A 24429-nucleotide genomic window follows, 5' to 3' on the forward strand; every position below is an offset into this window, starting at 1 on the left:
ACGATTGTCTTATCGTAAAAGAATTAAAGACAATACTTTAATGCTGTTTGAACCAGTTATGCCTGATTTAACATTTATGCTGCATTCTCTGATTCCCTTATTCTGTTGCTAATCATCAGGTTGAGTCCGTGTTTGGTAAATAGTTAATTTGTACGCACATAAATTTGTTAGTGGTGTATTTGTATTAACCGTTTTTCATTTTGAACTAACAAATATTTTTGCAACCTTTTTTTAACGTTAGTTCTGCTGTAATGAGAGATTAACCGGTAAATAGCAAGGCTTGTTCTAATAAATAATTCAAAATAAAATGAAAATATTTCATAAAGCTTAAAAGTAATATGTTCTTCTATTCTTTTTTCTTTTGGATAAACTTTTTGTAATATTTTTTAAGCAGCGTAATTTTTTTTCCAGCAAGTCTTAGTAGCCTAATTTTTTATACTATATTTATGAGTTGTAAAATTTAAAATTCTGTTAAATACAGCTATTTAAGTTAGTCGAAATTAAACACAAACTAATCGAAATTTTTAACGAAATATCGATAAACGATGAAATTCCTGAAGATTGGAAGACGGCACTCATCGATCCTCCTCGTAAAGGATTCAAAACAAATTCAAATAACTACAGGGGAATTTCATTTTTGGAAGTTACATACAAAGTGTTACCTACAAGTGATACATACAAAGTTAGAATCATTGTAATAAGGATAAAATCAAAACCTAAACCGACAACGATTGTTAACGTCTATATGCCTACAAGCGCCCATGATGATGATGAGGTAGAGTGTGTATACGAAGAGATTGATGAAGCAATTAAACACGTAAAAGGAGATGAAAATTTAATAATAGTTGGAGATTGGAATGCAAGCATTGGAAAAGGCCACGAAAGAAATATAGTGGGTGAATACGGGCTGGGCAAAAGGAAAGAAAGAGGGGACCGACTTATAGAGTTTTGCACGAAGTATAATTTAGTAATTTCCAACACCCAGTTTTAAAATCATAATAGAAGAATATACACTTGGAAAAAGACCAATTTGGTTTCAGGAAAAGTATAGGGACAAGGGAAGCAATTTTAGGCCTCAGATTAATAGTAGAAGGAAGATTAAAGAAAAACAAACCGACATACTTGGCGTTTATAGACCTAGAAAAGGCATTCGATAACGTAGACTTGAATAAAATGTTCAGCATTTTAAAAAAATTAGAGTTCAAATACAGAGATAGAAGGACAATTGCTAACATGTACAGGAACCAAACAGAAACAGTAACAATTGAAGAACATAAGAAAGAAGCCGTAATAAGAGAGGGAGTCCGACAAGGATGTTCCCTATCTCCGTTACTTTTTAATCGTTACATGGAACTGACAGTTAATGATGTTAAAGAACAATTTAGATTCGGAGTAACAGTAACAGTACAAGGTGAAAAGATAAAGATGGTACGATTTCTGATGATATAGTAATTCTAGCCGAGAGTAAAAAGGATTGAGAAGAAACAATGAACGGCATAGATGAAGTCCTACGCAAGAACTATCGCATGAAAATAAACAAGAACAAAACAAAAGTAATGAAATGTAGTAGAAATAACAAAGATGGGCCACTGAATGTGAAAATAGGAGGAGAAAAGATTATGGAGGTAGAAGAATTTTGTTATTTGGGAAGTAGAATTACTAATGATGGACGAAGCAGGAGCGATATAAAATGCCGAATAGCACAAGCTAAACGAGCCTTCAGTAAGAAATATAATTTGTTTACATCAAAAATTAATTTAAATGTCAGGAAAAGATTTTTGAAAGTGTATGTTTGGAGTGTCGTTTTATATGGAAGTGAAACTTGGACGATCGGAGTATCTGAGAAGAAAAGATTAGAAGCTTTTGAAATGCGGTGCTATAGGAGAATGTTAAAAATCAGATGGGTGGATGAAGTGACAAATGAAGAGGTATTGCGGCAAATAGATGAAGAAAGAAGCGTTTGGAAAAATATAGTTAAAAGAAGAGACAGACTTATAGGCCACATACTAAGGCATCCTGGAATAGTCGCTTTAATATTGGAAGGACAGGTAGAAGGAAAAAATTGTGTAGGCAGGCCACGTTTGGAATATGTAAAACAAATTGTTAGGGATGTAGGATGTAGAGGGTATACTGAAATGAAACGACTAGCGCTAGATAGGGAATCTTGGAGAGTTGCATCAAACCAGTCAAATGACTGAAGACAAAAAAAAAAAACATTCAAAGTTATATCTAAAACTCTGCTAAATGGTGCTGAACCTCAACTGGATATTAAGGTGGATTTATAAAAAGTAAATGTTGTTTATACCAAATCTTTAACCTCAAAATTATTATGGATTATTTTAAATGTCAAAATACAACGTTTAACTTTTATTGATTTTCAAAAAGCATATGATTCGATAGATAGAACCTCACTTTTTTCAACTTTAGAACATTTAGAAAAGAAATAAAGAAAAATTATAAGAAAAAACTTTGGTACTAATTTAAAAATAATTAGGTAAAATTAATTACAAATAACAACCTTTATACTAAAATTGAAAAACCGTCAGATACAATCAGGAAAAGACGAATCGAATCTTACTCCCGTATATTTAGAATTAATAATAGTAGATTAACTAAGCAAATATTTTACTTCTTGCAAAGTAAAAAACCTAAAGGCAGATGGTTCAACAAAGTCCAAGAAGATCTAAAAGAACTTCGCATGATTCTATCTTGAACTAGGTTTGGTTTTAGGGCATTCAAATTACGACCGAAGTTTTATATTTCTACATTTCAAACCCATCAACTTCTATAGCCTACACAAGTGGTTTTCTAATTTTTTAAATTAGAAAACTACTGGACCGGTTGATTCAGTATCACCCATCCATTAAATTAAAATCTTCAATATATATTTATATATATCTTCAATATATATTATCGTAATTAAGATTTGAAATGTTTTTCTCAGCCCAGATTAACAAGAAAAGATTTATCAATTACAACCCGGAGAAACCTAGGTATATTTCAATTTATATGTAACAACATAACATCATATTATTTTGTTTTGAAGCGCAACATAAACGAAGACTATATTCGAGAGTGTAAAATAGTACTAAAAATGTTCACTTTTATGAGCTGTTGAAAATATTCAAAATGTACAGCGAGTAGACTGTAAAGCTTTTAACAATATGGTATGCACGCGTATTAAATTTGCTAAATATAGAAGTTACTTAGTCTTGAAAGCTTAACATAATAGACAGCAAAACTAGTTTTGCTTAACTCTGTATACTACTGTGATATGAAAACGGGTCTTATTAGGGAAGTAGTTGTTCCGTAGTCATTCCTAATGAGGCCGACCCAGTTAAAAGATCATCTCATCGACTTCTTTAAAATAAAATTAAAGTACTTCTTTTATAGAATTAGTGTTACTCTTTCCAGGAATTTTTTTATTCAATTTTATTTTTAAACCTGACTTTCTGTATCTTCATGTTATACAGATAATACTGTATAAGCTTGTTTAATTTCCATTAAAACCTTATTTAATTCTGTTTGTCATCCTTATTATGTTTATTTTTACATCTTCTCGTACTTTAAATACTTTCTTTTTTTTATAGTAATTATTTATGTATTTTGTGATGGTGATCTGATCAATGTTTTGTCACAATTTTCTATTGTCCGTCTAAACAAATGGTGGAACATTTTCGTTATTGTATCAATAAAATAATATAATAGTTATTCTGACGTAATCTATGTAATGTAACTTATTATGAACCGATTTGAATCTCTTTGTTTAAATGTATCTGATTTATTTCCGATATATCCGTGTATTGCCGTTATTAATGATCACAATATCATTCATATATTGTATTCTAAATACTTTCATAGAAGTAAAATTGGAAGGTAATGATTTAATGGTTGACAATGGTTACAGCTACAATAACAACGCTTTTTACTTCCTTGTACGAAGTAAAGGAAAAATTTCGGTTATCAGATTTCAACGGAAATATTCATTTTGACCATCCCAGTTTCTGCGTGATGTCTGTACGTATGTTCGTTTTTCCGCATAACTCGAAAACGATTAGCCGAATCCAAAAAAAATTGGATTTTTTATTCTTTCTTAACTGCAGTAATAACCCCTCATTGAGAGCTTTTCAACGATATATCATAACTGGTACTTATTTTCATTGCTTCCAGAGTTATAGCCAAACAGAATTTTAATTAATGAAATATTTGGATTTTAAAAGGAGGAAGACACATCGGTTCGAATCAGACTGAATCTGATTTTTTTCAACTTTTTTTAATTTAAATATATTAATTTATTGATACTTATTAACGTCTGATTGTAAAAAAAAAATTACGATAAATAATAATTCAATAATCACAATAAAAAAAAAACAATATGAAAAAATATCAGAAGTTATTAGGGAAATAACATTTTACGTACTTTTCATACAAATATTTAATTTAATAGGGGTATAAAGAAGTCATGTGATGTCCAAATCAGACTTTTTTGTTTACCAAAATATGTCTCAGAATGTCTACAATTTAATATTTTTTTAATAATCAATACTCATGTAAAATCAAGACTTATTTGGGTATCCACTATAATTTTTATTTGAAGGAGACTGTTTAAATACAGTGAATTTAGTAATTAGAATTAAATAATTCTAACGAAATACTGTACCGCTTGATGATATTTTAATTAAATTAAAATTTCCTTACCCAGTTATATCTTATTTTTTTATAATTGTTTTATAATTTCATCTTAAAAATAATTTACATAATATTAATTAGTTAAAAACCAAGATATTTTTAAAACTGCTTTTTTATTAACTTAATTTTAGTCGTTGTATTTAAAAGTATTTAAGAAAAATATGAATGGATACGAAACGTTTGGTTTTAAATAATTTTTTAATTAGTAAAATTAATTATTTATTAAAAGGACTTTTCGTATTTTTTTTTAATTGTAAAATAAAAAATCCTGTTTATATTATAACGCATCATATTTTTTCTTAGATTTTAATTAATAGTAAAAAAAAAGGGAAACAAATTGTTACGTTATTTTTATTCCTTATTAATATTAAACAGTCGCCAACAATAAAAAAGCTAGCATCAAAGCTGTAAAACCTTTTTGGAATTATTTATTCTTATATATATATATATATATATATATATATATATATATATATATATATATGATGGAAAAATAATTATGCATGAAAAAAGGTTATAGAGATATCTTTTTTTTATGAATAAATATATAGTTTAAGGGAAAATTTATGACTATGTTTTATTGTAAAATTATCATTATATATTTAAATAAACCAAAAAAGGTTGAACATATTTTAAAAATCTGTTTTTAAAAATACACATCATAGTGAAGGAGAGAAGATTACATTTCATACATAAATATTTTAAGTGCCCACTTCAATACGGGTAGGAGGGAAAGAAAAAGTTACAGACATATACGTCTTTGTACTATAAGTCAGGATTCCCTCTCACCTGTCTTAAGCTCTTATAGACGTAGATTAACATACATTATTTTTTTATTTATTTGTGTTCCCCGATCTCTAAAATCACTTTCCAAGAATTAAATTTTATTTTACATTTATTATGTTATTATGTAAAAAACTACAAAAAAATTCCACTGAGAAATGTACGACCAATAAAAGGTTGCGTAAGATTTCTTTTCTGTGGGTAGGGGGTGAATCATGATGAAATTTTATTTAATATTATTATTAAAAGTTAAACAAAAAAAAGGTGTAAAATATTAAAAAAGATCGATATTTTAAACATTAATCGGTCCTACATTATCAATATTTCCAGCCAAATATTTATATTTTTTTGGTAACTTGTGTTACTACTATGCTTACAAAGGCAAAACAAAAGTAATTTAAAAATAAGCACTAAACAAAAAGATAGTTTTTTCGATTTATGGGCAAGAGGGAACTTTGGAGCTAATTTTTATTTTTAAATTGTAAGATAAGCAAAATGTTGAGTTTATGTTTGCAAAATTTTGAGGAAATTGACTCCAGACCCCTATCTATCCCACTCTCTGGAGATAGTAACCCTAAAATTTCACCAACAAATTGCTCCGTATACAAGAGCCTGAGTACAAAATTTCATCATAATTTGTTTATCGGTTAAAAAGTTATTAAAACTTCAAACTCGACAACGCACGCACATACCGTTCGTACGTACGAACGTGCAAACATTACCCTCAGTCTTTCTTGTTATTTGGGGACCCTGGATCATGAAACGGCGAGAAAAACTCATACCCCAGCGTTTTTTCCGATTACCAGGAAAGTAAAATCTTTGTAATTTTCTTATTGCTAAGTTCTAAAGGATGTACCATGCATCGAACGAATATAAACGCAAGCCTCGCACTTGCAGCCATACACGTTGTACTATCCTTTTCCATAACATTGTACTTTTTTTGCAGCCTTGTTTCCATATATAATTATTTTAACAATAAATTAAAATTTAAAAGTTTGACGCAAGTGAGATTTATTTTTTTTGTGTGTATATTCACTCAATATCTTTCTGTCAAATTCACATCCTACCTGCTTACCCATATAGAAGCCATCTCTTCTAATATTGAGCGATTTGGCAATTATTTACCATTACTTAAACTTATAAATTTAAAAAAAAAAAAAAAAAAAATATTAGCATGATATTAATACTAAATCCGCTTTTGGTTTTTGAGAAAAAACGTATATGAATGATTAATTACTAACTTGTTTTCCTTATATAATTCATCGAAATATAATTTTTTCAACAATAAGAAAAAATGAAAATAGATAAAAATTTTTTACTACAGAAACGTAATAAATTCTTATTTATGTAATATGGTTTTTAGATGTAATACATAGAACTTTTCTTGTTTGTAAAATGAGTTTTAAGTTGACTTTACGGAGGGTATCTCTCCTCTGATTCTGTTATTAGACCAGAAATTTAATACAAATAAGTTAGACTCGAAAAACGGGTGGAGATTTACAAATTTTACACGTGTAATGACTTTACGAATATATCATACAGAAGGAGGGAAGAGGAGATTTCATACATTAATATTTTAAGTGTTACTTTAATACGGATAGAAGGGAAAGAAAAAGTTACAGACATATACGTCTTTGTTACCATAAGTCAGGATCCTCTCTCACCTGTCTTATGCACGTAGATTGACAAACACCGCAAATAAATTCTGCGTTAAAGTATCATGGGCTAGTGTAGACGGGTGAGTATCATATATATACTAGAGTATAAATTAATATTTGCACATAAACAACATGTAGACACTTACACATAGGCACTCACCTGACAATTGTATGTAAATACCTAGTTTGTTTTAACAGGAAAGAGTGAACGTACCTCTTACAATAATAATAATTTTTTTCAAATATAACAAAAATATTTAAAAGAAAAAAGTAATAATAACTTAGGGAAAAAAACTGGAAAATCATCATTTTTAGTGTGCAAATAATTAAATTTTGTGTTTATATATAAACAATGCTTTATATATAAAGGAAAAAATTCTATAATTTACAAAGAGTTACTACAATTCCTCATCTACTGATCAACGGAAAAATTAATTGAAGAGTTAACGTTATGATTACGGTCACGGTAACTTAAGGATTCCAACGCGGGCCGTAAATCTAAATCGGTTCAGCCGTTGAGCTGATACAATGGAAAAAACATACATACATACACATAAACATACAGTCCTTTTTTGGCAGTCGTCTAATAACATTTGGCTATTTTCCGGCCAGGAAATTCTTTGTATCTATTTTAATTTTCCATTATTAATTGAGCTCTCTTCGTAATCTATCCATAAACGTTCTATTAGCATGAAAATTATTCTCATTTCATTAATAATTAATAAAACAATTATTTTATTTTCATATTATGTATCAGAACTGATTAAGAAATTATTTATTCAAGGATTATATTGAATTACGCGTATTTAATGAATAAAAATATTTGTTTTAAAGCGGAAGTAAACGTCAAAAAACTACTTGTCGCAAGAAGGACGGCTAAATTCATATAATTTCAAAAGAAGATATTGCTGGCAGTTCAGCGATATATATAGTGTAAATTATTATTTCCAGTTAAAATATGTTTATAATTCAACGTTATCAAGAAAGGATCGTGTTCCTTTATGTTCAAATTAGTAGAAATAATGAAACTAAGAAATCTAGATAATTGACTAATATTGAAATATTTTTGAATCAAAAGTAATTGCATTAATTTAATGTATATACTAATGAAATATGAAACTAAAGCCACTCACTCTTAGGATTCACTTATAATCATCACATATCTTATAACTTTGTACTGGAGATAGCGCTCATTACGAAAAGTTACGTCACTCACTTTACAATAAAAATAACCAATCATAATACTGATATTTTTCAACCAATCACACGAATGGGCAGAACCAGTTATGATATATAGTCGAACCAGTCGAAAAATTAAACCCCATAAATTAAATTACATATTCTTAAGTCCAAATTTTCTTTAAAATCCTGTTGATTTAGTCTAAAGATATAAAGGAGAAGTATAAGCAGAGAAATGTGGCTTATTATCTCCTACCCATGACTTAAATTCAACAAATATGTAACTTAAGTTACCAAACTAATGTATTAAAATCATTTATTTAGTGAAAGAATATTTTGAAATCAGAAACTACAAAAAAGAAAAAACGGGTTCTTTGCCCCTACTCCGTAATGGGTGTTTAAATAAAATAGAAAACCATCACAAAGTATCTCAGATACATAATGAGCACTAAATTATATCAAAAAAATTTACCGACCCTTGAGTAAAATTTTCAGATACGAGATTCATATGGTATGTTTATTAATCTCTACCAATGACCGGTTTTGCGTAAAATTAAATGGCATCAACACCTTATATACAGAAATTATTCTACTAAATGGGCAAATCGTGCACATTTCTGTACAAAAAACCGACTTTTCGTTTCCGACGCCCTCACTATTTGGCAGACAGAAACGCACTGATTTTCAAAGTACAACGCATTACGTACATTTCATTGACGAGTAGATCCTACACAAAAGCATCGAATTTCAATACAACATACACAGTCGACATAATTAAAAATTATTTTTTTCTGTTGTTGATCTTAGATTGGACGTAACTAAAGAACGATTCAATCAATCTTGATAAAAGTTTTCACGTGCATAACTTCAGATACATTTTTTTTTTTTTTTTTGTCTTTAGTCATTTGACTGGTTTGATGCAGCTCTCCAAGATTCCCTATCTAGTGCTAGTCGTTTCATTTCAGTATACCCTCTACATTCTACATCCCTAACAATTTGTTTTACATATTCCAAACGTGGCCTGCCTACACAATTTTTTCCTTCTACCTGTCCTTCCAACATTAAAGCGACTATTCCAGGATGCCTTAGTATGTGGCCTATAAGTCTGTCTCTTCTTTTAACTATATTTTTCCAAATCCTTCTTTCTTCATCTATTTGCCGCAATACCTCTTCATTTGTCACTTTATCCACCCGTCTGATTTTTAACATTCTCCTATAGCACCGCATTTCAAAAGCTTCTAATCTTTTCTTCTCAGATACTCCGATCGTCCAAGTTTCACTTCCATATAAAACGACACTCCAAACATACACTTTCAAAAATCTTTTCCTGACATTTAAATTAATTTTTTATGTAAACAAATTATATTTCTTACTGAAGGCTCGTTTAGCTTGTGCTATTCGGCATTTTATATCGCTCCTGCTTCGTCCATCATTAGTAATTCTACTTCCCAAATAACAAAATTCTTCTACCTCCATAATCTTTTCTCCTCCTATTTTCACATTCAGTGGTCCATCTTTGTTATTTCTACTACATTTCATTACTTTTGTTTTGTTCTTGTTTATTTTCATGCGATAGTTCTTGCGTAGGACTTCATCTATGCCGTTCATTGTTTCTTCTAAATCCTTTTTAACTCTCGGCTAGAATTACTATATCATCAGCAAATCGTAGCATCTTTATCTTTTCAACTTGTACTGTTACTGTTACTCCGAATCTAAATTGTTCTTTAACATCATTAACTGTCAGTTCCATGTAACGATTAAAAAGTAACGGAGATAGGAAACATCCTTGTCGGATTCCTTCTCTTATTACGGCTTCTTTCTTATGTTCTTCAATTGTTACTGTTTCTGTTTGGTTCCTGTACATGTTAGCAATTGTTCTTCTATCTCTGTATTTGAACTCTATTTTTTTTAAATGCTGAACATTTTATTCCAGTCTACGTTATCGAATGCCTTTTCTAGGTTTATAAACGCCAAGTATGTTGGTTTGTTTTTCTTTAATCTTCCTTCTACTATTAATCTGAGACCTAAAATTGCTTCCCTTGTCCCTATACTTTTCCTGAACCAAATTTTTCTTCTCCTAACACTTCTTCCACTCTCAGATACATTACTACAGCTTATTCTAAAATTCAGTGAAATTGATTTTGTAGTTTTGGAAATTTTTGAGCCAAAAAATCCTACACGTAGGCCTATATCTATGTGTGTATGTACAGAGTGTTTCTAAAATGGTGGGCTGGCTATAGTTTTTCGGATTCTATTTGTAAAAGTAAACAAAAAATATCCTTAGGAAAAATGGCAATTTCTCATTCGCTCTCCCCCTCTCAACAATTTTGTTATTTTCATATAAAAATTTATATCTCAAGTTCGGGTAGAAAAATCACATTAATATTTGGTAAGTGTCTTATTAATAAAGTTTTAAATTAGAAAAAAATTAGGACTTAAATACTTTGGCAAATTAAAAAATGGCGGCCATATTTATTTTTCTATCCGTTATATCTCCAAAAATATTAGTTTTATCAAAATTTATGTTATTTTCTAAAATATTAAGCCTTTTATTTTGAACAAAGTGACATTTATTTTTGAAAATAAGTTAAAACATAGGCGAGTAATGGCAGAAAATTTATGTAATTATGTGTCTGTTTTCATGTCCGCCACTTTACGTTCAAATCGATGACATATTAATTTTTTTTATTTATTGTTAATTCTAGTATTGCAAAGTAGTATCAAATTAAGTAATAATTTTCTTAACATAACAGACCTAATAATTTATCCACACAATATTATATCAATTTTCTCCGATAACTCGACTATTTGTTAACCGATTTAAAAAAATAAAATGCGTTTTTATTCAAAATAAAAGGCTTATTATTTTAGCAAATAATATAGATTTTGATAAAACTAAGTACTGATTTTTTACTAATTTTAAAACATTATTACCAAGACGCAAGAATCAGAAAAAGTATAGCCAGCTCACTATTTTAGAAATAGCTACATATATATATATATATATATATATATATATATATATACAAAGAAACTAGATTTTAAATGAATGATATTTTTGTACTCTTCATACCTCAAAACGTAATGAAAATTCAATTTCACCGTCCTATCCCATCGTGCGACCGTAAGTAATACCGTACTTTTATTCGAAAAATCTGTAAAAAGACCAACATACTTTCACATACGTACGTCGGAATTTATATATATCCTTCCGGAATTTTCAATATTGAAAATTGTTTTTTTTTAGTGGTCATAAAATGTAAAGAGGCCCCCCGACATGCAAAATTTGGCCCAATTAGTTTACTTTGCGTTTATAGTTGTATGACAACAAAACGTTTATACAGTATAGCTATGTAGCAGGGAAAGTAAAAATAAATAGTTTAATTAAAAACTGAAGTGACATTTTTATATTTTATATCTCATTTCTTAATTTAAATTTTACATATTTTTTATTATTATAATTTTTAGATTTGCCATGATTTACGCATATCATATTCGGTAAACACGTCACCTGTTAGAGAACTGCTCTATGATTCTGGAGGATGATTTTAAATCCAATTAACAGTACAATGAAATATAATTAATTCCATTTGAATGTTCCTTTTAGCAAATTAATTAAGACACTAGTTTTCAATTAATAACATTGTTTTTTTAAGTTTGACCGATCCTATAATGAGACAAGCTATACATTAATTATACTTCTACCTGCAGCTTTTTTTTAAAAATAAAAACGGGAAATTTTATGCGGTTCTATTTTACGTAGTATTTTTTTAAACTAATCAAGAAAAACTAATCAAGAGATCTATTTTGCATTTAAACTTTAAAACACTTAAGGGGTTTTTTTTAATAGGCCTAAAATTTACAATTTAAACCGACGTTTGAATATAATAATTTAACCCGGATAAAACTTTAAATATTAGGTTTAATAGAAACAAAATACTTTGAAACAAATTAAAAAAAAATTAAAAATGAAGTGAAAAAACTTGCATTTTAGTATATAATATGTATATTTTATTATTTTCGAAAAAGTATATTTAATATAAAATTTACCATGAAAATAAAAAAATAATGTGAAAAAGATCTGTAACAAATTTAACTGAGAGTAGAATAAGTGATAAATACTGCAAATGGTGTGGCATTTAAAACAACTTAACTTAAATAAATATCCAAGAATTTCAATATATTTAAAATAACATATCGTAAATCATTCATATTCAAGGTCAAGCAAAATCTACCGAAGATAAATTGATTGAAATTTGTATACATATCGGTATTAGTGCACACTAAGAAAGGATATTTTTTTTTAATTCCGAGTTTTAAAACAATGTAATAATAAATTTATAAGTTTTTTTTTTTAATTTCTCGGTAATAAATGTTGATATCAACTTGATTATTGGTGTGTGTAATCTTCATGGGAATATCTAAAAATCTATTATAATTTTTTTTTTTAAATACGAATTTGAAAGGGGTGAAGAGAGAGTTAAAAAAAAATCCTTTCGGCATGCCGGAAGGCGGAGATAGATTTCACCGGTGCTAATTAGGGGGGTAAAAAAATGTTCACCTTAAAGTTAAGAAAAACTTCAAATTTACTCAATACAATGGTTGCATGTGAAAAAAGTTTCACATGTTTAGCATACGACAAGCCCCATCTTATTACATTTCCAGCAACATTTTGGTCATCCCTTGCCGTAGGGGTTGGTTTCAAAAACTGTTTCAGACAAAAGTTTTAGATAATGTTTAAAGGACTAACGACCACTTTAATCCAACTCGATACTGGGCCTATTAAGGAAGATATGATTATTTTTGTCTTCGACCCTATTTTTTTCCACCTCCTGGGTCAATGGATGGTGATATCTGAAAAATTTATATAAGTTTTAGGTCCTTATACAAAGAATAGTAGGAGGAACTTTAAACGAATTCGGTATTTTACCTAATAAGAAAGTTATAGCGATATTTTTTTTTCGAAAAAGCCCTCTCATTTCCACTCCCATGGTCCGATTTTGCCCATTAACGAACTCGAACGAGATTTTAGGTTATTATATTTTATATATCAATTTGGAAGTGCTTGGCGCAAAATTTCGGCAGTGACATGAAATTGTGGACATGATACCACAAGAAAGTTAAATATATATATATATATAAATTTTTGAATTGACGCTAGTTTTGGGGTCTGGAGAATGTGAAACGAGAAGATATATCGAAATTTTACGGAAGTCGAATCATGGTACCCTTACAATAGGTAGCTTTCTTATGAAAAATCTAACTAAAATCTCAAACAATGATTGAAAATTTTTCCCCCATTTCCGAATACACTAAAAGGACATTCACTCGATTTGGGCTTGAAAATAACTCTTCAGATAAATATCGACAAAACCGTTTTCGGTTTTTTTTTAATTTTTCTATTTTAAGGAGTATAAAACATAAATTGTTTTTATATTTCTACTGTTTTATGCAACTGCTATTAAATCAATTTTTACGCGATTTGGTAATATTGTGATGGTAATTTATGTTTGTAAGTTTAATTATGCATTTTGTTAGTGAAACCGCGACAGGAAATATAAAAACCAGTTAGGTTCGTGTACTGACCAACCCATCGGGCTGGTCTAGTGTTGAACGTGTCTTCCCAAATCAGCTGATTTGGAAGTCGAGAGTTCCAGCGTTCAAGTCCTAGTAAAGCCGGTTATTTTTACACGGATTTGAATACTAGATCGCGGATACCGGTGTTCTTTGGTGGTTGGGTTTCAATTAACCACACATCTCAGGAATGGTCGAACTGAGAATGTACAAGACTACACTTCATTTACACTCATACATATCATCCTCATTCATCCTCTGAAGTATTATCTGAACGGTAGTTACCGGAGGCTAAACAGGAAAAAGACAGAAGAAAAAAAGAAAGGTTCATGTAGTGACCAATACGGTTCTTTGAAAGAAATTACAATTCACATAGTTTGTAAATTAGTTTTTTTAATACATAATTTTTTAAATTGAAGTTTTAATTTATATTTTCACAAGCATGAGTTCAATGAACACAGATGGTCCATTTTGGGGGGGGGGGGGGTCCAAGTAACTACACTGCGCGGGCGAAGCTGCAACGAGCCATGCTTGCATATAAATATATATATGAAATTTTCTGTTATAACATATTTTAAGACAAATTTTTTTCCTCGCTCTTATATTTCCTAAATGCAACCGTTCAGGCTAAAGGTCCTCAAATTTAAATATGGCGACCAATTTCATATCTTTATATGAAATTCCCTAATTTTGATATTTTCGGATACAACAGATTATAATCGACAATATGTAATATTGTATACCATGTACTACGAAAACTGAGATTTTCACGGATGGTTGTGAATTTCTTTTCATAAAGTTTGTGTTAGTATTAATTAAATCATTTGACAGTATTTGTTAATTCTTTAAATTCTTTTCAGAAGCAATATTATCTATTATTTAAAAATTGTTATCAATGATTAATTGACAATATATTTTTTTTTAATATTTTTATTTATAGTCGCATAAACTATTATTCATTACCGATTTATCAAGATTACATTTGTAAGTGTGAATGAACTGGTAAATAGGTAGTCAACAAACTCAAGCTGACTATTCCTGAGATGTGTGATTAATTGTACCCTAACCACCAAAGAACATCGTTATTCACGATCTAGAATCCAAATTCGTATAAAAGCGAAACCTTTACTAGGATTTGAACCTTACAATTCTCAACTTTGAAATAAGTTGATTTACGATGTCGAGTTTATCACTAAACCAACCCGGTATGTTGCCAATATTTATATATTTTTTTGTTTTATCTAAAGTAGTTCTTATTTTTTAAAATAGTAATGAAAAATAGTTTGTTCATTTTATTAAACTAATCATTTATTTTTATAAATTGAAAAGAAGTGTAAATATTTTTTTCAGTGTTGATTTTTTTTATTTTTGCACTTTTTTACTAGAAGAACGACTCTAATATAGAGTTTGGACCCCTGAAGTAGATTTTTGTAAAAATGAAAAGACGAAAAATGTGAATATTTTTAAAAGGTAATTTAAGAAATGAAATATAAAAATTCCGTTCTATTGAAAGAATAACAAAAGAACAAAATTATCATACTCAGTGATTGTAAACATTAAAGAGTATAAATATTGTCGGTAGGTACAACTGGATTTCCTAACGATTGTCTTTAAGGGAAAATGTATAAGAATTTCTTAAAATGCTGTGTTCTACCTGAAAAGTCATAAAAATGTGAGGTTGGTGAGCCTTCTTAAATCATCCTTCTTAACTGTTTTTCGTTCCTCCTTTAATATTTTCATCTAAAAAATTTAAAATAAGGAACTAAATATGTCGATAAAATTTTTTTTTTTAACTTAAAAATCGAGAATAATTTCCCTTTTAAAATCCTTTGTAACCTTTCTTATTTATTAGATCCCAACTTTAGTACGTAAGGCATCTGTTTGGCTTTGTTATATTTTTTAAACAAAAGGTAATAAGTTATACTTCAATTTTCTACTGTTATAAAGAAAAAGATATTACAAATAAAACGTTTTACTTTCCCAGGGAATATAGTTAGAATAGCAATATTAAAGGAAAAATACGGTGATCATGTCAAGAAATGGGTATCGGAATTTTGTAAATATATACGTTTTAGAGTCCAACCAGTTCATCTAGACGAAAAAACATATGTATGTAGGTATGTGTGTCGCACTGCTTTTGGCCTTACATGTCAGGATGACCAGATCAATTTTCTTAAAAAATTTGGCTCATATATTTCATCAGATGGACTAGTATCTGTCCTCGATCACCCACGCATTCCCATGACCCCTCATTACTTGTTGCACCATGCCTCCTTCGATCATATTACGATTTTTTTTAAATCCTTAAAAGGATGGGGGTTATGTAATAAAACCGATTTCGAAATTCTTCAAAAATCTTTTGGAAAAACTTTTTTTTTTTTTTTTTTTTAAACTCCCCCAAGACGACCAGCCCACGCTAAAAAGCTTAACACAGTCGCCTCAGGGTTTCATGGCAGCGCAGTCTGCCCTCCCTAGCTCGTCCGAACTCGGACATCCCATCGGGGTTTCTCGTGCCTCCTCGAAAACATAGTAATCACCTCTTCCGGTGATCAGAATTTTCTCCTGATCAAGACATACATTTCGTTTGCCCTTCACAGTTACGCGTCCCCCCATGCACACCTCGAGGGTCCCCCATGCCATCATAGGGGAGCTCCGACCCACCCACTCTTGCGCGTGAGTAGGCCCGAACACCCTAGGCTTAGAGGCTGCCTCCCTGGCCCGTACACGCATCAGATGGACTAGTATCTGTCCTCGATCACCCACGCATTCCCATGACCCCTCATTACTTGTTGCGCCATGCCTTCTTCACCGTCAGCGGTAGAGCACCGCACACAATATCCCTCCACTCCATGTCCATCGGCATATCCGGCAACATAATCCAACAACAACATGAGCAAAGACACATAATACAATCATAAATTCCTAACCTAGCGAAGTACATTAACAACTACAAAAACAAAACACATTTCGACGTCTCTTTTGACATCGAGGGCCGTGTGCACGTCAAGAGGGTTCCTCCTGCCTCTTCGCTGTTAGTACGAGACGAGCCACTCTCTCTACCTCCCTCTATCCATTCTCACTCTGGAGCATGTGTCTGACGACATTATCTGGTGTTAAGGCCACCGGAATCTGACGTCTCTCGTTCTCCCACCTCACACAGTCAAACGAGGTGTGTTCGGCTGTGTCAGCTGTCGCACAGTACCTGCAACCTGCCGTTCTCCTGCTCTTGAAGCGATGCAGATAGCTATCAAAGTTCCCATGGCCCGAAAGTAGTTGAGTGAGGCAGTATCCAACTTCACCATGCTTACGTACCACCCAAGCACTCACGTCCGGAATCAGACGCATAGTCCACCATCCTACCTGGCTCGCCTCCCACCGTTGCTGCCAGATGGCCATTATCTGCGCCCTTGCATTCTCTTTGTTTACGCCTTCAAACCGCAAGCATCGTTCCTCAACCAATAGGTCTATTGGCGGCGTTCCCGCAATGACGCAGATCGCGTCATAGGAGACCGTCCTGTAGGCACATGTCACCCGTTGAAGCAGCCTCTTATGAGTGGCCTCCAGCTTCCTCCTATACTTCTGAACCGCCACTGCCCTATTCCATGCAGGGGCCGCATACAATAGGACTGATGTCACGGTTGCAGCTATGACTCGTCGACGTTTCAGCAAATCAGCTGTTCACAAAAAATGAATAAAACATAAATAAATAAAATTTCAAAAATCAATCCTTACCTCTTAAAAATAGAATATTTATGTTCATTTGTTTAATCTCCCTTCGGTTTAAATATTTTTCAAAAATTTGTTGAAAGTTTACATTTCTAATATTGAGCTACAAAGAAATGTTTATAAATTTCTTTTTAGTTATACTCCCCGAACCTAAAATATAGAAATATTTTTTGAAAATTTTCTTTTCCATAGCCTTTATTGAATTTTATCTCTATTTCTCATAGCCTTTATCTCTATTTTTTTTTTTGTTTTTATTTATATTAAGTTTACGGTAGAGACTTCCTATAAGGAAAATAACACAGATACTATTAAAAAAAAAAAAAATTGAATATTTTAATCTAAAGAAATTATTAAAAAAAAAAAAAATAAGCTTACAATTTTTTTAAATAAATGTACTAATAATATAAGAATAAAAAGAAAAACCGTTTTTACAGAATAAATTTTGTTAATAAAAAAAGTAACTGATTTTTTACTTCCTTGTACGAAGTAAAGAAAGTATTGTGATCGCGAAAAATGTCAGTTTTCAGATTTCAACAGAAATATCCATTTTGACCATCCCTGAATCCATTTTGACTAGTTTCAGCATAACGTCTGTACGTACGTATTTATCTCGCATAAAAAACGCTTAGCCCTTGGATGTTGAAATTTTGGATTTAGGACTGTTGTAACATGAAGTTGTTAACCTCCCTTTTTGATTGCAATCGACTGAATCAAAAGTATCCAAAAAAGCCCAAAATCCAAAAAAAGATTGGATTTTGGACTCATTCTTAACTGCAGTAATAAGCCCTCATTGAGACCTTTTCATCGATATATCGTAAGTGCTACTTATTTTCATTGATTCCATAGTTATATCCAAATGAAATTTTAATTAATGAAATATTTGGATCTTAGTAGCGGAACCCACATGGTTCGAATCGGACTTCATCCGTTTTTTTTTTTTTATAATTTTTTTTTAGTTAAAATTTATTGATTTATTAATACTTATTAACCTCTGACTGTAAAAAAAAGTACGATAAATAATAATTCAGTATTAACGATAAAAAAAATATGAAAAATTATCAGAAGTTATTAATGAAATAAAATTTTATGTACTTTTAAATTTAAAAAAATGTTAATGTAATTTAATAGTCGTACAAGTAAGTCATGTGGTGTATTCATCAGATTTGGTGAAACATCTGATTATTAGTTTTTGTTTTCATTTTGTTGATGGTTATACCATAATAATTAAAAAAAAAAAACATATTATTAGATAGATATAAGACTTAAATTTATTTAAAGTGTAATAAAGTGACTTTTACTCTCTCCTAATTTCAAACATATTTGATGTTAATATTAACTAATATTTTAGCAATTGCGTAACTGTCCATTTTATTATAAAAATTGAAGGATCGTATCTTACTTTCAAATGAAATAAGTTTAAATGAAGTGCAGCGAAAAATGTGTATATGTAATTTAATAGGCGTTCAAGGAAGTCATGTGGTGTCCACATCAGATTTTTCTTATCAGATTTGTATTTAATTGAATTAATTATTTTAATAAACAGTTGTGTCTTTTGAAATATGAAATTAATTGAATTAAACCTTTTTTTTGGGCTGATTAAAACAATTGTATATTATATTTTTTCTTGTACCTTCTCCGTTCAATATCAACATGTTTGACAAATTTAAATGTTATACACTAAATGTAAATTTTTTTCTTTTTATTAACAGATATTAAAAACACAGTGTATATTCGGGTTCATGATAATTGATTTTTTTTTTAAATATATCAAATGTTTAATTCATTCTTGCAAATGTTTCGTTCCTAAATTTATGTGCGTATGAGTGCGCGCGCGCGCGTGTGTGAAACGCCTGTATGTGCACTAACGTTTGTAATGTCGCTCAGTCGAATTTTCCGTATCATTAAAACGTTGAGAGAACTGCCTTTTCCTCTTTTATTTTTTTATAGACCATATATTATAATCCATGAACGAGGTTTTTTTTTGTTAACTTTTTTTTTCAAGTTTGAAAAGAGCTACCCATTCTACTTATGTGTAAAACACCCATTGATTCTTTAGAAACAGGCACAGTTCCAGGTATGTGAAGCAGAATTTTAATATTCCAGATGAAATATTACATTGCTTTCATTGAATTTTTCTACTGCTTTCATTCAGGCGCAAAATGATCTCTTTTTTTTAACATTTCAAAGTTAAAATAAACATTTTTAAATATATAAATTTGTAAAAGTTTTTTTTTGAAATATTAATATTTACCTCGCAAATGGATTTAATTTCTCCAGTATTAATAACTACATAATCGCATCGACCTCATGTATTATATTTCCGTATTGAACATATTTATCATTGCAATTTTATTATAATTATCTCTTTTTATAGCATTTAATTTTTGAAGACAATAATTTTAAAATTAAGAAAATTAAGCTGACAATAAATTTTTATACTTTTCAGGAAAGTATATACAACTTTTAGTATATTAGTTATTGTGATTATAAAGGAGAATATTAGTTATTCTTATATGTACTGGGAAAATAATAATTGAAAAAAGCTTTAAGAGTTATAAAACATCTATATTTTTATTCTTTGATCGGCTCTCCCTCCCCAATATTGCCCCAAAGTATTTTTTTGCAATGCTATACTTAGGAAGACATAAAAAAATCGGTTAAAAATATTCAATAATAAAAAGATAGCTTTTTCCGATTTTTGAGCAAGAGGTATCATTTGTAGGATTGTTTTTTTTTAAATGGTAAGAATGTACGCATGTAATTGAGATTAATACAAAGTGGAGTTATGTTTGATAAGATTTACCCCAGTAGAAACTATTTACTTCACCCCCTGGAGATATCGACCTCAAACTTTCGCAAAAAAAAATTGCTCTATATACCCGAATTTCTGTGCTAAATTTCATCAAAATCGGATTATCCTGTCAAAAGTTTAAATACAATAAAATTTTAAGCTTTAAACACGCCAATACACGTACGTACGTATGTATCTACGAACATTATCCCCGATTATTTTTGTGTTTTGAGGTCCCTGGGTCATGAAGCGTCGAGAAATTCAATAAAACCCATACCCCATTTTTTACTGATTACCATGCTTTCTCCTTCTTCCCGCATAGCTTTAGAGCTATGACGTCAAAAAAGGAAAAAAAATTTCTTTTAACCAGTTTTAACCGATTAAAATAGAATTAATAAGTAAAAATAATATTATAAAGAATAGATAAAATAAATATTATTCAAAACTTTTAAAGTGATCATAATAATTTTACTACAGTTCAAAGTATTTGGGAAAGTTAATATGATGTCTCGCAACTTGTTACACACTTATTACGACTTAATTCGTAAAAAAAACTCATTACGACTGAAGATTAAGGGTAATGACATACTTTGTTGTTTTAACCGAAGCGATTATCAAGCCGTTCTTAAATAGCAGTGATTCTAATATCCTTTATTATTTCGATTCATTTAGAAAACGCATCGGGCTTTAGTGACAGTAAGGAAAGGAAGTCTGTTGAAATCCGGCAAAAAATGTATATCTATTAATCTTTATAATTATCTTTGGAAAAAAATATCGATGAATATAGTATACTCAGCTGTAGAGCTAGACCAAACAAAGGTTATTTTTATAATTTATTCTCTGATATAAAGTAAGACAAAGAAGGATTTTATAAAAAAAATTACTTGGTAGTCTACAACTACTTTTCACAAATTACCCATAATTATTAAAAATTATTAACTAATTAACTGCATTATGTTTATTTTCCATTCTTCCAGTTATTTATATTACCATAATTTAATTAAATTACAAAACTTAGGTTCAGTTTAGCTAAAAGATATAAGAAAAAGAATTTAAAAAAAGCTGGCAAAGTATTAGATGATTTTCATGGCTATTAACAGAAAAAATCTGACAAACGTGGCCTGCCTACACAATTTTTTCCTTAAAGCGACTATTCCAGGATGCCTTAGTATGTGGCCTATAAGTGTGTTTCTTCTTTTAACTATATTTTTCCAAATGCTTCTTTCTTCATCTATTTGCCGCAATACCTCTTCATTTGTCGCTTTATCCACCCAACTGATTTTTAACATTCTCCTATAGCACCGCATTTCAAAAGCTTCTAATCTTTTCTTCTCAGATACTCCGATCGTCCAAGTTTCACTTCCATATAAAGCGACACTCCAAACATACACTTTCAAAAATCTTTTCCTGACATTTAAATTAATTTTTGATGTAAACAAATTATATTTCTTACTGAAGGCTCGTTTAGCTTGTGCTATTCGGCATTTTATATCGCTCCTGCTATATATATATGTATATATATATTTATATATACATAATATACACTTAAGAATTCTCAAAAAGAATGTCAAACAAACAGAATTTCCCAGAAGTTTTCAGCGAAATTTATTTATAATATTAAAAAGATGCTGTTAGATATACAGAAAAAATCAATGTAGATTATTGTTGATAAAGAAAACACAAATGGGAAACGGAGAAGATGAAACGATTTGTCCATATACACGTTTTTGTTTATTTTGATGTCCTTTAATTTTCGCTATATATATATATATGAAAGAATATATTTTTAATATATCTGATATAATATTATAAGAAATTACTATTAATTCAACTTCTTTTTCTTGTTTTTAATATTAACAAACAAAACAAATATTTAATTTTTTTTTTCTTATTTTAGTAGTTTGTATAATAAAACATAAATATTTAACAAACATTAAAATAATATACTTACTGTTTCTAACGCAAACATATAAACAGAATGTGTTAGATCCACAATTGTTGTTAAACCTAATGTGAATATCCAGGGTACAAGATATATCCTTTGGTCCTGTAAAAAATGTAAAAAAATTAAAATTATTATTTAAATATAAATATTGAAATAAATAAACGGATTTAATTAATTATTCTTTTAAATATATTTTGTTAAAGCTATTATATAAAATTGGATTTGTAATAAATAAACAAAGATCAGATTATAAAAACTGTTTTAATACATATGATGAATAACTTTTTTTTCTAAAAAAGATATACCTAAATTATTGGATATTTTATATACATAAACATGAATATACATCCAGTTGAAAAGTAAAACAAATAAATCCGGATGAATGGGGAAAATAATGGATGAATAGGTAAATACCTGATGTAAATAATAAAATGAACTTGTTAAAAAAACAAACAAACCAGCATGATTGTTTTCAATAAATATGAACTTTATACAGTAAATTTGAAATATTATTATACCATTTTTAAACGTATATTATAGTGAAGAATATATTTATACTTTACAAAGTCGTATTAACATATAGCTTACTGACTTTACATAAAGCTAAAATTTACCGATTATTTATTGTTAAAATTTATATATATTTGGATTAAACTAAAACTTTTAAAAATCCTTCACCACCTATACATAGAGAGAAATCTGATGTCGGACATCACATGATTTTCTTGTAAGCCTATTAAATTACATATACACATTTTTTTGCATAAATTTGCACATAAATTTGGTATAATTCTATCAAAATCTAAGTTGTTGTATCCATAAAACAATAAATAACCACGACTAACGTAAAGAAAACATTGTATATATGCAAACCATGACACACACACACACAAACGAAATAAAAGCTTATGTATAAAGAGCAATCAATTATTCATACAACTGTTAAGTGTAATTATACTTTTTCTACTCTCTGCATAAAGATTTTTACATGTATTATGTAACAATCCAACTATTAGTTTAATAGGTAAACCAATTACCTATTTTAGTTTTGAAAATGAAATAAATACTTGTTAGTACTCAATAAAACCCTCGTATTTTTTCATAATTTTTCCTATAGTAACAACAAAAAAAAAAAAAAAAAAAAAAAAGAATAAATATTTTAATTTCGAAAATAATATTATATAAAATTTTAACCAAATATGTTGGAATCTTTGTTAGTTTTATTGAAAAATTGGATTTGGACACCACATGACTTCCTTTTACCCCTATTAAATTACATATACACATTTTTTCTGCACTTCGTTTAAAATTATTTCATTTGAAAGTGAGATACGATCTTCCAATCTTTATTAAAGTGGACAGTTACACAATTGAATTGTGGTGGACACCACATACATCACAATTTTTGTGGTGTCCGTATCAGCATTTTTTATTACTTTATATATTAATTTTGTTTCAAATCGCTGAAGTAGTTATGCGATATAAGTGAGAACGTGTCGGATCCGTAACCATAGAGACGTTAGTTCGAATCCCACTTCATATAAATTTATTTTTTTAATTTAAATATATTAATAATTATTAACCTGTGTAAAATTTTTTAATTAAAATGAAAAGTACATAAAATTTTATTTCTGATAAAATAAAGTAATTTCTGATTTTTGTCGTATTTTTTTAATTTTTTATTGTTATTATTGAATTATTATTTATCGTAAATTTTTTTACAAATTGAGATTAAAAATTATTAACAAATCAATATATTTAAATTAAAAAAAAAAAGTATGTTTATGAAGTCTGATTCGAACCGATGTGCTTGTAAGATCCAAATATTTCATTAATTAAAATTTTATTTGGCTATAACTCTGGAACCATAGAAAATAAGTACCACTTACGATATATCGTTGAAAAGCTCCAGTGAGGGCTTATTAACGCAGTTAAAAAGAAGTACAAAATCCATTTTTTTTTATTTTGGGTTTGTTTGGACACTTTTAGTACAGTCGATTGCAATCAAAAGGGGAGGTGCACAACTTAAGACTATCACAACAGTCTTAAATCCAAAATTTAAGACTGCGGCTAAAATTTTAGCC

The 24429-nt window shown here is 29.4% G+C and overlaps 1 protein-coding gene across 1 annotated transcript in view; it reads right to left on the reverse strand.

Annotated features, from left to right (window-relative positions):
- Window positions 1–24429, reverse strand: part of LOC142328905 (uncharacterized) — a 376489-nt gene that overhangs the window by 127422 nt on the left and 224638 nt on the right. Inside the window, exon 5 of the mRNA XM_075373045.1 lies at window positions 22352–22447. Within this exon, the coding sequence (XP_075229160.1) occupies window positions 22352–22447 (96 nt within the window). The remainder of the gene's footprint in view (window positions 1–22351; window positions 22448–24429) is intronic.

This window comes from Lycorma delicatula, chromosome 8 (genome assembly GCF_047948215.1).
Source record: "Lycorma delicatula isolate Av1 chromosome 8, ASM4794821v1, whole genome shotgun sequence".
Lineage (NCBI taxonomy): Eukaryota > Metazoa > Arthropoda > Insecta > Hemiptera > Fulgoridae > Lycorma > Lycorma delicatula.